The sequence below is a fragment of the Pan troglodytes genome, chromosome 4 (assembly GCF_028858775.2).
Source record: "Pan troglodytes isolate AG18354 chromosome 4, NHGRI_mPanTro3-v2.0_pri, whole genome shotgun sequence".
Taxonomy (NCBI): domain Eukaryota; kingdom Metazoa; phylum Chordata; class Mammalia; order Primates; family Hominidae; genus Pan; species Pan troglodytes.
In genome coordinates this window covers 152,627,215-152,636,463 of record NC_072402.2, presented here as the reverse complement: position 1 = coordinate 152,636,463, position 9,249 = coordinate 152,627,215, and the positions used below count along the sequence as shown (strand labels likewise).

At 44.8% G+C, this 9,249-nt stretch overlaps 1 protein-coding gene across 4 annotated transcripts in view; it reads left to right on the top strand.

Annotated features, from left to right (window-relative positions):
• Positions 1–2,702: 2,702 nt before the first annotated feature.
• The window catches only part of GEMIN5 (gem nuclear organelle associated protein 5), a 50,938-nt gene continuing 44,391 nt past the window's right edge, over positions 2,703–9,249 (top strand). For 2 of the 4 annotated variants that reach the window (XM_527093.7, XM_009450031.5), the window contains exons 1-4: positions 2,703–2,993; positions 3,776–3,936; positions 4,944–5,125; positions 8,721–8,872. In XM_527093.7, the coding sequence (XP_527093.2) occupies positions 2,828–2,993; positions 3,776–3,936; positions 4,944–5,125; positions 8,721–8,872 (661 nt within the window). In that variant the 5' untranslated portion in view covers positions 2,703–2,827. The remainder of the gene's footprint in view (positions 2,994–3,775; positions 3,937–4,943; positions 5,126–8,720; positions 8,873–9,249) is intronic. The other 2 variants (XM_009450033.5, XM_009450032.5) reach the window with 2 other exon arrangements.

Sequence of the window (9,249 nt, the reverse complement as noted above, 5' to 3'; positions counted from 1 at the left end):
CTGGCTTGGGAATGAATTAATTAATAAAGGCCGAAAGCACGTGGGCTTCCGAAAATTCACCTGGATTCAGAAAAACTAATGCCCCAACTCACAAACTAGAAAGGAGTAGGGGAACAGAATCCGTGAACAAGCCACCTAATCCGGTGGTCCTCAGTTTTCTTATCAGAAATGACTAACCTTAGGGCACAAGCTCGTTGTAAAGATCAGTTGAAATAGTGTGAAAGCTATTTTATTTCATTTTATTGAAACAGGGTCTCTCTGTCTCTCAGGCTGGAGTGTGGTAGCAACGACCTAGTCTCACTGCAGCCTCGACCCCGGGCTCAAGCCACCCTCTTACCTCAGCCTCCCAAGTAGCTGGGACTACAGGCGCATATCACCACGCCCGGCTAATTTTTGTATTTTTTATAGATAAGGAGTTTCCCCAAATTGCCCAGGCTGATCTCGAATTCCTGGGCTCAAGCAATCTGCCCTCTTCGGCCTCCCAAAGTGCTAGGATTAGAGGTATGAGCCACGAAACCTAGCCTAAAATCTCTTTTAAAGAGCAAATAGTTCAAATGTGATGTATGCTGTCCTAATCCCTACTAATCTGGTTGACCTTCAAGAATGAGTTTATATTCATCTGGCATTTACTGCCTTATGTCAGGCAGGTATTTCACTAAATCTCATTTATTCCTCACAGCAATCCAACAAGGCATGGATTATCATTTTCCTTCTTCAAATGAGGAAACATATTTAGGATAGGTTAAAGTCTCTCAACTAACAACTGGCAAACCAGTGATCAATCTACGACTAGGTGCCTCCAAATTTGTGCCCCTAGACGCCTTCAAATGTATGTATTTGACCCCTCTGTATTAGAATAACAGGTAGTTCAGATTGCGGTTTGCTACCTATGCAGGAGTGTCAGATACCCAATGCAAACAAGCAACACACGAGTAGTGCAGAATCTGAGCATTTTAGCATTTTTGAGTTGAAAGGAAACTTTCTTCCACACCATTTACCACATACAGCTTCCTTCACACAGCTGGCCCTCAATCAAGCAAATCAAGAGTCACTCCATTTGCTTCTCCTTCATCTTTGAGTACCCAGAACCCAGAGCCAGAATTTCCACCCAGTTGCAGAAACTGTTCTTTCCCTTTTTAATTCCAGATTTGTACTTTCAAATTTTTGTTTGTTTTATTTTTTTGAGACAGGGTCTCACTCTATTGCCCAGGCTTGAGTGCAGTGGCTCAATCACAGCTCACACCAGCCTGTCTCCCGGGCTCCATATTGTAATGCCCAACCTTGTTTTTACTAACCCTGTTTTTAGACTCTCCCTTTTTCCTCTGATCACCTAGCCTTGTTTCCACTTGAATTGACTCTTGCTTAGCTAAGAGAGCCAGACAGACTCCATCTTGGCTCTTTCACTGGCAGCCCCTTCCTCAAGGACTTAACTTGTGCAAGCTGACTCCCAGCACATCCAAGAATGCAATTAACTGATAAGATAATGTGGCGAGCAATATCCGCAATTCCGAGCAATATCCGCAATTCCCAGGAATTCGTCTGATTGATAGCACCCAAAGCCCCCAGTCTATCACCTTGTAATAAATAGTCTTAAAGCCCCTGCACCTGGAACTGTTTACTTTCCTGTAACCATTTATCCTTTTAACTTTTTGCCTACTTTATTTCTGTAAAATTGTTTTAACTAGACCCCCCTCCCCTTTCTAAACCAAAGTATAAAAGAAAATCTAGTCTCTTCTTCCGGCCGAGAGAACTTTGAGCGTTAGCCATCTCTTGGCCGCCTGCTAAACAAATGGACTCTTAATTCGTCTCAAAGTGTGGTGTTTTCTCTAACTCGCTCAGGTACAACAATATTTTTGTTAAGTGGCCTCTTGTGCATATCTTTTTTTGTTTTGTTTTGTTTTTGAGATGGAGTCTCGCAATGTCGCCCAGGCTGGAGTGCAGTGGCGCCATCTCTGCTCACTGCAACTTCCGCCTCCCAGGTTCAAGCGATTCTCCTGCCTCAGCCTCCCTAGTATTGGTTGTCTAGGGATTGTTGCATTTTACTTTTTTTTTTTTTTTTTTTGAGATGGAGTCTCGCTGTGTGGCCAAGCTAGAGAGCAGTGGCGTGATCTCTGCTCACAGCAACTTCCGCCTCCCGGGTTCAAGCGATTTTCCTGCCTCAGCCTCCCGAGCAGCTGGGATTACAGGCGCCTGCCACCACACCCGGCTTATTTTATTATTTTATTTTATTTTTGTATTTTTAGTAGAGACGAGGTTTCACTATGCTGACCAGGCCGGTCTTTTAACTCCTGACCTCGTGATCCTCCCGCCTCGGCCTCCCAAAGTGCTGGGATTACAGGCGTGAGCCACCGCACCCGGCCTCTTGTGCATATCTTTAAAACACCTCCACAACTAGCAAAGTGCCCTGGCACATAGCGCTCAAAAAACGTTGGACGGGATAGTGGTTGAACAGCTCCAAATAATAAACTGGTAGCGTGGGGCGGTGGTTCGACTAGTCTAATCCTCTAATTTTGTGCCTTTCTGTGGGAAGTGAGAATGCTTAACCTCGGGGCTGTGCTCAGGCAGCACCTGACCCTAGCCAGGGTTGGGGCGGACCTCCTACCGCGGGCTAGGTACTGAGGGCCAGTGCAGCACGCGTGGTCCCGCCCTTCCCAGCCCGGCGGTAGCGGGAACGCAACGCGCGGTGCTGGCTGGGCCTCGACGCGCACCGTAGCGACTGCCCGAGAAGGCGGAGCTCGGAGTTCACCCCGCCCCGCTCCCTACCTAAGGCGTGAGGCTACGAGCGGTCGGCTGTGGCAGCTTCTCTTGGCTCTGACGACTTGTAGTTATGGGGCAGGAGCCGCGAACGCTGCCGCCCTCCCCCAACTGGTACTGCGCCCGCTGCAGCGATGCCGTGCCCGGGGGCCTCTTTGGCTTCGCCGCGCGGACCTCCGTCTTCCTTGTCCGCGTGGGCCCGGGCGCAGGCGAGAGTCCAGGGGCACCCCCGTTTCGAGGTAACTCACCACCCTTGGGCCCGAGACTTACTGCCCTTTGTACGCTCCCCAGGGGCGCCGAGTGGACGTCTCCACCCCGTTTTCTACAGCTAGGGAAACTGAGGCCCAGGCTGGGAGGAGAGGCAGCCCACAGTCACTAAGCTGAGTTGCTTCTGGTCTCCTAATGAGCTACACCATGCTGTGGCCGAGCGGTCCCGCCTCCTGGAGCTTCCACGTGGGGCCGCTTGCTTACTGAAAAGTTAGCCTTGTATAGTCCCGGCCATTTATATGGCTCCCCCGCCCAGCCTGGTGCGCGCCAGCCCCCCAGGAGCCTTCCTGGGGTTGGGGGCTGACCACAGCTGCAGGCCCTAAGCAAGATCCTGCAACGTGTGGCATTCCTTACTGTAAGATGAATGGGTTGAACCAGATGCTTTCAGGCTCCAAACTAGGCTTTGATTGTGCCTTAGGATATGACATGCCGGGTAATTTATTCTGGCCACATCTAAATAAGAGTCACTTTCACATTATTTGAGCTGCTTTCCAGTCTGTGAACTAAGCAGAGCAAGGTATATCAACATTCATTTCACAGTTGAGAAGCTGAGGCTCAGAGACTTGTTCGAAGTCACGTGGCACAGCCAATATCAGCACTTGGGAATTCTGATTGTAAGTCCGTCGGTGTTTCAGTTATACCATGGGTTAAGTAACTCCAAAGCATCTGCTCACTTGTCATCCAACAACAGTATGATTCTGCCAGGAACCTTGGATAGCACTTCGATTAACCTAGCGTCTGGTTTTGCTTAAAGTCATAGGAGAGTTGGTGGGACACACCGAAAGGGTCTCTGGCTTCACATTTTCTCATCACCCTGGTCAGTACAACCTCTGTGCCACCAGCTCCGACGATGGGACTGTGAAAATATGGGATGTAGAGACAAAAACAGTTGTGACAGAACATGCACTCCATCAGGTACCATGGCTTACTGGTTTCTCAAACCGTTTTTATCTATCTGTGCTGAGGGTTCTTCTGTTGCAAGCTAGTTTTGCTAGCTCATCTGTGCAAAGTAACTTGTAATTGTGTTCATTAATTAGATAAGAAACTATATTGTAAGATGTCTCACCTGTTTTTGAAAGGAGATACATACAAACCAGAGGTTGGCAAACTGCTCTGTGCCTGTTTTTGCAAATAGGTTTTATTAGAATACAACCACACTAATTCATTTAAGTATTGTCTATGACTGCTTTCATGCTACAAGAGTTGAGTAGTTGCAACAGGCATGGTATGGCCCACAAGGTCTAAAACAATTACCCTCTGGTTATTGATACAAATGGACTCCTGATATAGACTGTAAATGCGTGAATGAAACTCATTTCTAAGCTAGATAGTTACTTGATGTATCTGCCTTTTGAGAGAACGAAGGAAAAGACCTACTTAATAAGAACTTTGCATTAAGCTATTTAAAAAATTTTTAATGATTATTTGATCCCCAGTAGTCTAAATCTTCCCACCATTTTGTTAATATCGTGTTGCTATACAAGTACTACTAATAAGTATTAATTACTTTTTTTTTTTTTTTTTTTTTGAGATGGAGTCTGGCTCTGTCGCCCAGGCTGGAGTGCAATGGCGGGATCTCGGCTCACTGCAAGCTCTGCCTCCTGGGTTGATGCCATTCTCCTGCCTCAGCCTCTCGAGTAGCTGGGACTACAGGAGCCCACCACCACGCCCGGCTAATTTTTTTATGTTTTTAGCAGAGATGGGGTTTCACCATGTTAGCCAGGATGGTCTCGATCTCCTGACCTGGTGATCCACCCACCTCGGCCTCCCAAAGTGCTGGGATTACAGGCGTGAGCCACCGCGCCCGGCCGTATTAATTACTTTTAGTGTGTATATGTAGCATTATGCTGGTTTGTGATACAAGTTAAAAATTAAGTAGAACTTCAGCATTGACAATAACAAATTTTTGTTTTGTTTTAAAGCATACGATATCAACATTACATTGGTCTCCTCGAATAAAGGACTTAATAGTATCTGGGGATGAAAAAGGAGTAGTTTTCTGTTACTGGTTTAACAGAAATGACAGCCAGCACCTCTTTATAGAACCCAGGACAATTTTCTGTCTTACTTGTTCACCTCATCATGAAGATTTAGTAGCCATTGGGTAAGTACTGTGCCATCTGTATTGATGATTTTTGTTTGTTTATGATCGTGTTTTGCATTTTCTTTACCTTCTCTGTCCTTTTATTCCTCAAAGGAAACCATCTACAGATGTTAACCACTCCCCCTGAGCCCTTGGCATCATTTATTCCTCCAGGTCTTTACTGTCTCTGCCACTCCGTTTTTGTTTCCTTGGTTTCCATGGTACTGTACTTTCTTCGTTCTTCGGATCTAACTCCTCCAGTCAACCTTTACGTGTAGGAAATGTCCTCTTTCACCTTTTTCGCTTTCTCTACTGCCCGTTGATATAACATGAACTCCCAGGTGTCAGATGACTTTACTGGGTCTCTCTAGTTCTGAGCGCTCCCTTTAGATTGGGAAAGTGATACGGCATTGGGATCTGTTTCCTTGTTGATCACCAAGGTTGTTTCACATGAGCTGCCTGAATATACATCCCCGTTTCTTTCACCATTTCATGTACTTCTCACTGAAAGATGTCTATTTTCTCTAATTTGAAGACTTAAGCAATTTCCCTAGAATGTTGAAGGAGAAATTCTGATTGGAGTGGATTTGAAAGACTGGGGGCTAAGGCAATAGAGATACACAAAGAGACAACAACTCTTTCACAAAGTTTGTTGTAAAAATGTGCATATACATGAAGCCAGAGGGGATAGATGGGGTCAAGGGAGTATTAAATGGAAAATACCAGGGACCTGTTTTTATGCTGATGAAAGTAAGGCTTGAAAAGAGGAAGAGCTTGTTGCAGGAGTAAACTATGATAAATGAAGGGGTATTGCTGAAAAGTCAAGAGGGGATTGGATTCAGATGACAAGAAGAAAGAACAGCTGGGAATATAGAAGTAGGTGCAGGTAGATTTGTAGATGTGTTTGGAAGAAAAAGGTGTTCTATTCTGGGATTTCTGATTTTCTCATTGAGGCATAAGTCAGAGTGGTAGAGTCAAGTTCATCATGGGGTTGAAACTGGATATGCAAAGAAGGTATGAAAATGGTCAAAGAGAATAGGAAAATGAATGTACTAAGGAAAATTATAGGCCCAATGTTCACTGTTGAGTGGCAAACAAAGAATCGTGGCCATAAATTTAAAGTAAACCCAAACTGTTTCAGAAAGGAGATGGTTGGATTCAGCCAGGTTTGGGACTTTGTGGAGTAAGTACTCTTGAGGGAGAAGGAGACGGGGCGTACGGGTATTTTTAAAAGTTGATGATAAGGCTGGGCGCAGTGGCTCACACCTGTAATCCCAACACTTTGGGAGGCCGAGGCGGGTGGATCACCTGAGGTCAGGAGTTCAAGACCAGCCCGGCCAACATGGTAAAGCCCCATCTCTACTAAAAATAAAAAATCAGGCCAGGTGCAGTGGTGCACGCCTGTAATCCCAGCCCTTTGAGAGGCCGAGGTGGGCAAATCACCTGTGGTTGTGAGTTCAAGACCAGCCTGACCAACATGGAGAAACCCCATCTCTATTAAAAACACAAAATTAGCCAGGCATGGTGGCGCATGCCTGTAATCCCAGCTACTAGGGAGGCTGAGGCAGGAGAATCAGTTGAACCCAGGAGGTAGAGGTTGTGGTGAGCCAGGATTGAGCCATTGCACCCCAGCCTGGGCAACAAGAGCGAAACTCTGTCTCAAAAAAACAAACAAACAAAAATTAGCCAGACGTGGTGGCGCACACCTGTAAGCCCAGCTACTCAGGAGGGTGAGGCAGGAGAATCGCTTGAACCTGGGCAGTGGAGGTTGCAGTGAGATGAGATTGCACCACTGCACTCCAGCCTGAGGGACAGAGCAAGACTCTATCTCAAAAAAAAAAGTCAACGATAGTGATGGATCATGAAATCTGTGCTGCATTGGGTGGGGGGAAGTATGGAAAGACAGGTGTGGGTGAGTGATAGTGAAAATGGAAGGGGACTGGATCGGCAGTCTCTTGAAGTGGGAGCAGTGTTGTAGTAGGGTTGATAGAGAGGATGAACAGAAAGGTGGTAGGCAGGAGTCAGGGGAGGATCTTCAAAATAGTATTATTCCCAGAAAGCTTGATTCAGATTTCTAAATAGCTTGATCTGTTGGCGATTAGGTTGCATAACTTGGCAGTTTTCAAAGTCCGGGTCTTCAAAGGTTGACATACTCTAGTGTTTCTTTTTTAAAAAAAAAATAAACAAATAAAGCTGTGCTGGTGTTCTTCCCTGTCGAATGCTGTAATGTGTAGGAAGTGTGAATAGGTACAGCCAGTTTGTATAATGCAGTTTTGTACTTTCTAATAAAAATGCATATATCTTAACATCCTGGCAGTTCCATTACTAGTCATCAAACCTGAAATTGTCTTAGATGTGTACATGAACATTAATAGCATTTTTTTGTTGTAAAAAAGTGGAAGCCCTTCAAAAGGAAAATGAATAAACTTTGAAATATTCACACAGTGCAGTACTAATACAATAGTGTAATGACTGGCCAGGAACTAGAGTTACGTGTATCAACATGGATGAATTACAAACAGAATGAGTGAAAAAAACAAGCTGCAGGAAAATAGATGATAGCATTTATGTGCAGTTTTAAAATATGCAAAATCTATATCTTATTTAGGAATATATACAAAGAAAGGCTAGGAATGATGTAACACAATTCACAAATAGAGTTTGACCTCTGGGTAAAGGAAGAAAAGGAGAAGAGATCTGGCAAGGAGAGAGGTTTGATTGAAGTGGAATGTACAGAGGACTTCAGTTCTATTGGTAATTATTTTTCTTAGGCAGGGTAGTAGATTACTTTTTTTATGTATCTGAAGTAATTCATTTTTAAAAAGCTATTAGAATTTCTCAGTTTCTTTTGAATTCATAAAATGACAGCCTTGGAATATGCAGGTCTAGAGTGTAGAATTCTGCAACTTTTGTTAAGTTCACAGTTTAAAAAGTAGTATCACTTATAAGGAAAGAGATTATTTTCCAGTGCACCAGGACAAAATTATCTCTAGTTAGAAGAGTTGGCCGGGTGTAGTGGCTAACGCCTATAATCCCATCACTTTAGGAGGCCAACGCAGGTAGATTGCTTGAGCCCAGGAGTTCGAGACCAGCCATGAGCAACATGGTGAAACCTCATCTCTACAAAAAAATACAAAAATTAGCTGGGCATGGCATGTACCTTTAGTCCCAGCTACTCTGGGAGGCTGAGGTGGGAGGATTGCTTGAGCCTGGGAAGTCAAGGCTGCAGTAAGTGGTGATTGTGCCACTGCACTCCAGCCTGGGCAACAGAGAAGGAAAAAAGAAGAGTTGCTGGACCCTTGCAAAAACTGTGAAAATTCCCTTAGAACAAAATCAAGGTCCACTGTGAGTTTTGTACCAGGCAACATACATAGTATTACCTAGTGCCAAGAGTTTGATCATAGAGAGAAGGGTTTTAACAAAACCAGGAGGCATAAGGTGAGCACTTTAAAAAAAGGAAAAAGCAAAATTATTTTTTGTCCTCTTCCCTCCTCCGCCACCCCAAATGCACCTAACTTTAAGGAATGCGCCAATGGTAACTCTAAGCCAAAATGTTTACTAGAGACTCTGTTCTGTCTTCATTTTTTTAGTAATATTTCTAACTCTTGTTTTTTAGCTACAAGGATGGCATAGTGGTGATAATTGACATCAGTAAGAAAGGAGAAGTTATTCACAGGCTTCGAGGCCATGATGATGAAATCCACTCCATAGCCTGGTGTCCCCTGCCTGGTGAAGATTGTTTATCTATAAACCAAGAGGAAACTTCAGGTAGAGATGGTTTAAGGGAAAGTTAAGTACACTTGAGACCTGAAGAACAGAACGGGTACAATTATATCATTTTTTATTTATTATTTATTTTTGGAGATGGAGTTTTGCTTTTGTTGCCTAGGCTGGAGCGCGATCTCGGCTCACCGCAACCTCCGCCTCCCGGGTTCAAGTGATTCTCCTGCCTCAGCCTCCCGAGTAGCTGGGATTACAGGCATGCGCCACCACGCCCAGCTAATTTTGTATTTTTAGTAGAGACAGGTTTCTCCATGTTGGTCAGGCTGGTCTTGAACTCCCGACCTCAGGTGATCCACCTGCCTCAGCCTCCCAAAATGCTGGGATTACAGGCGTGAGCCACTGCACCAGGCCAAATTATATCA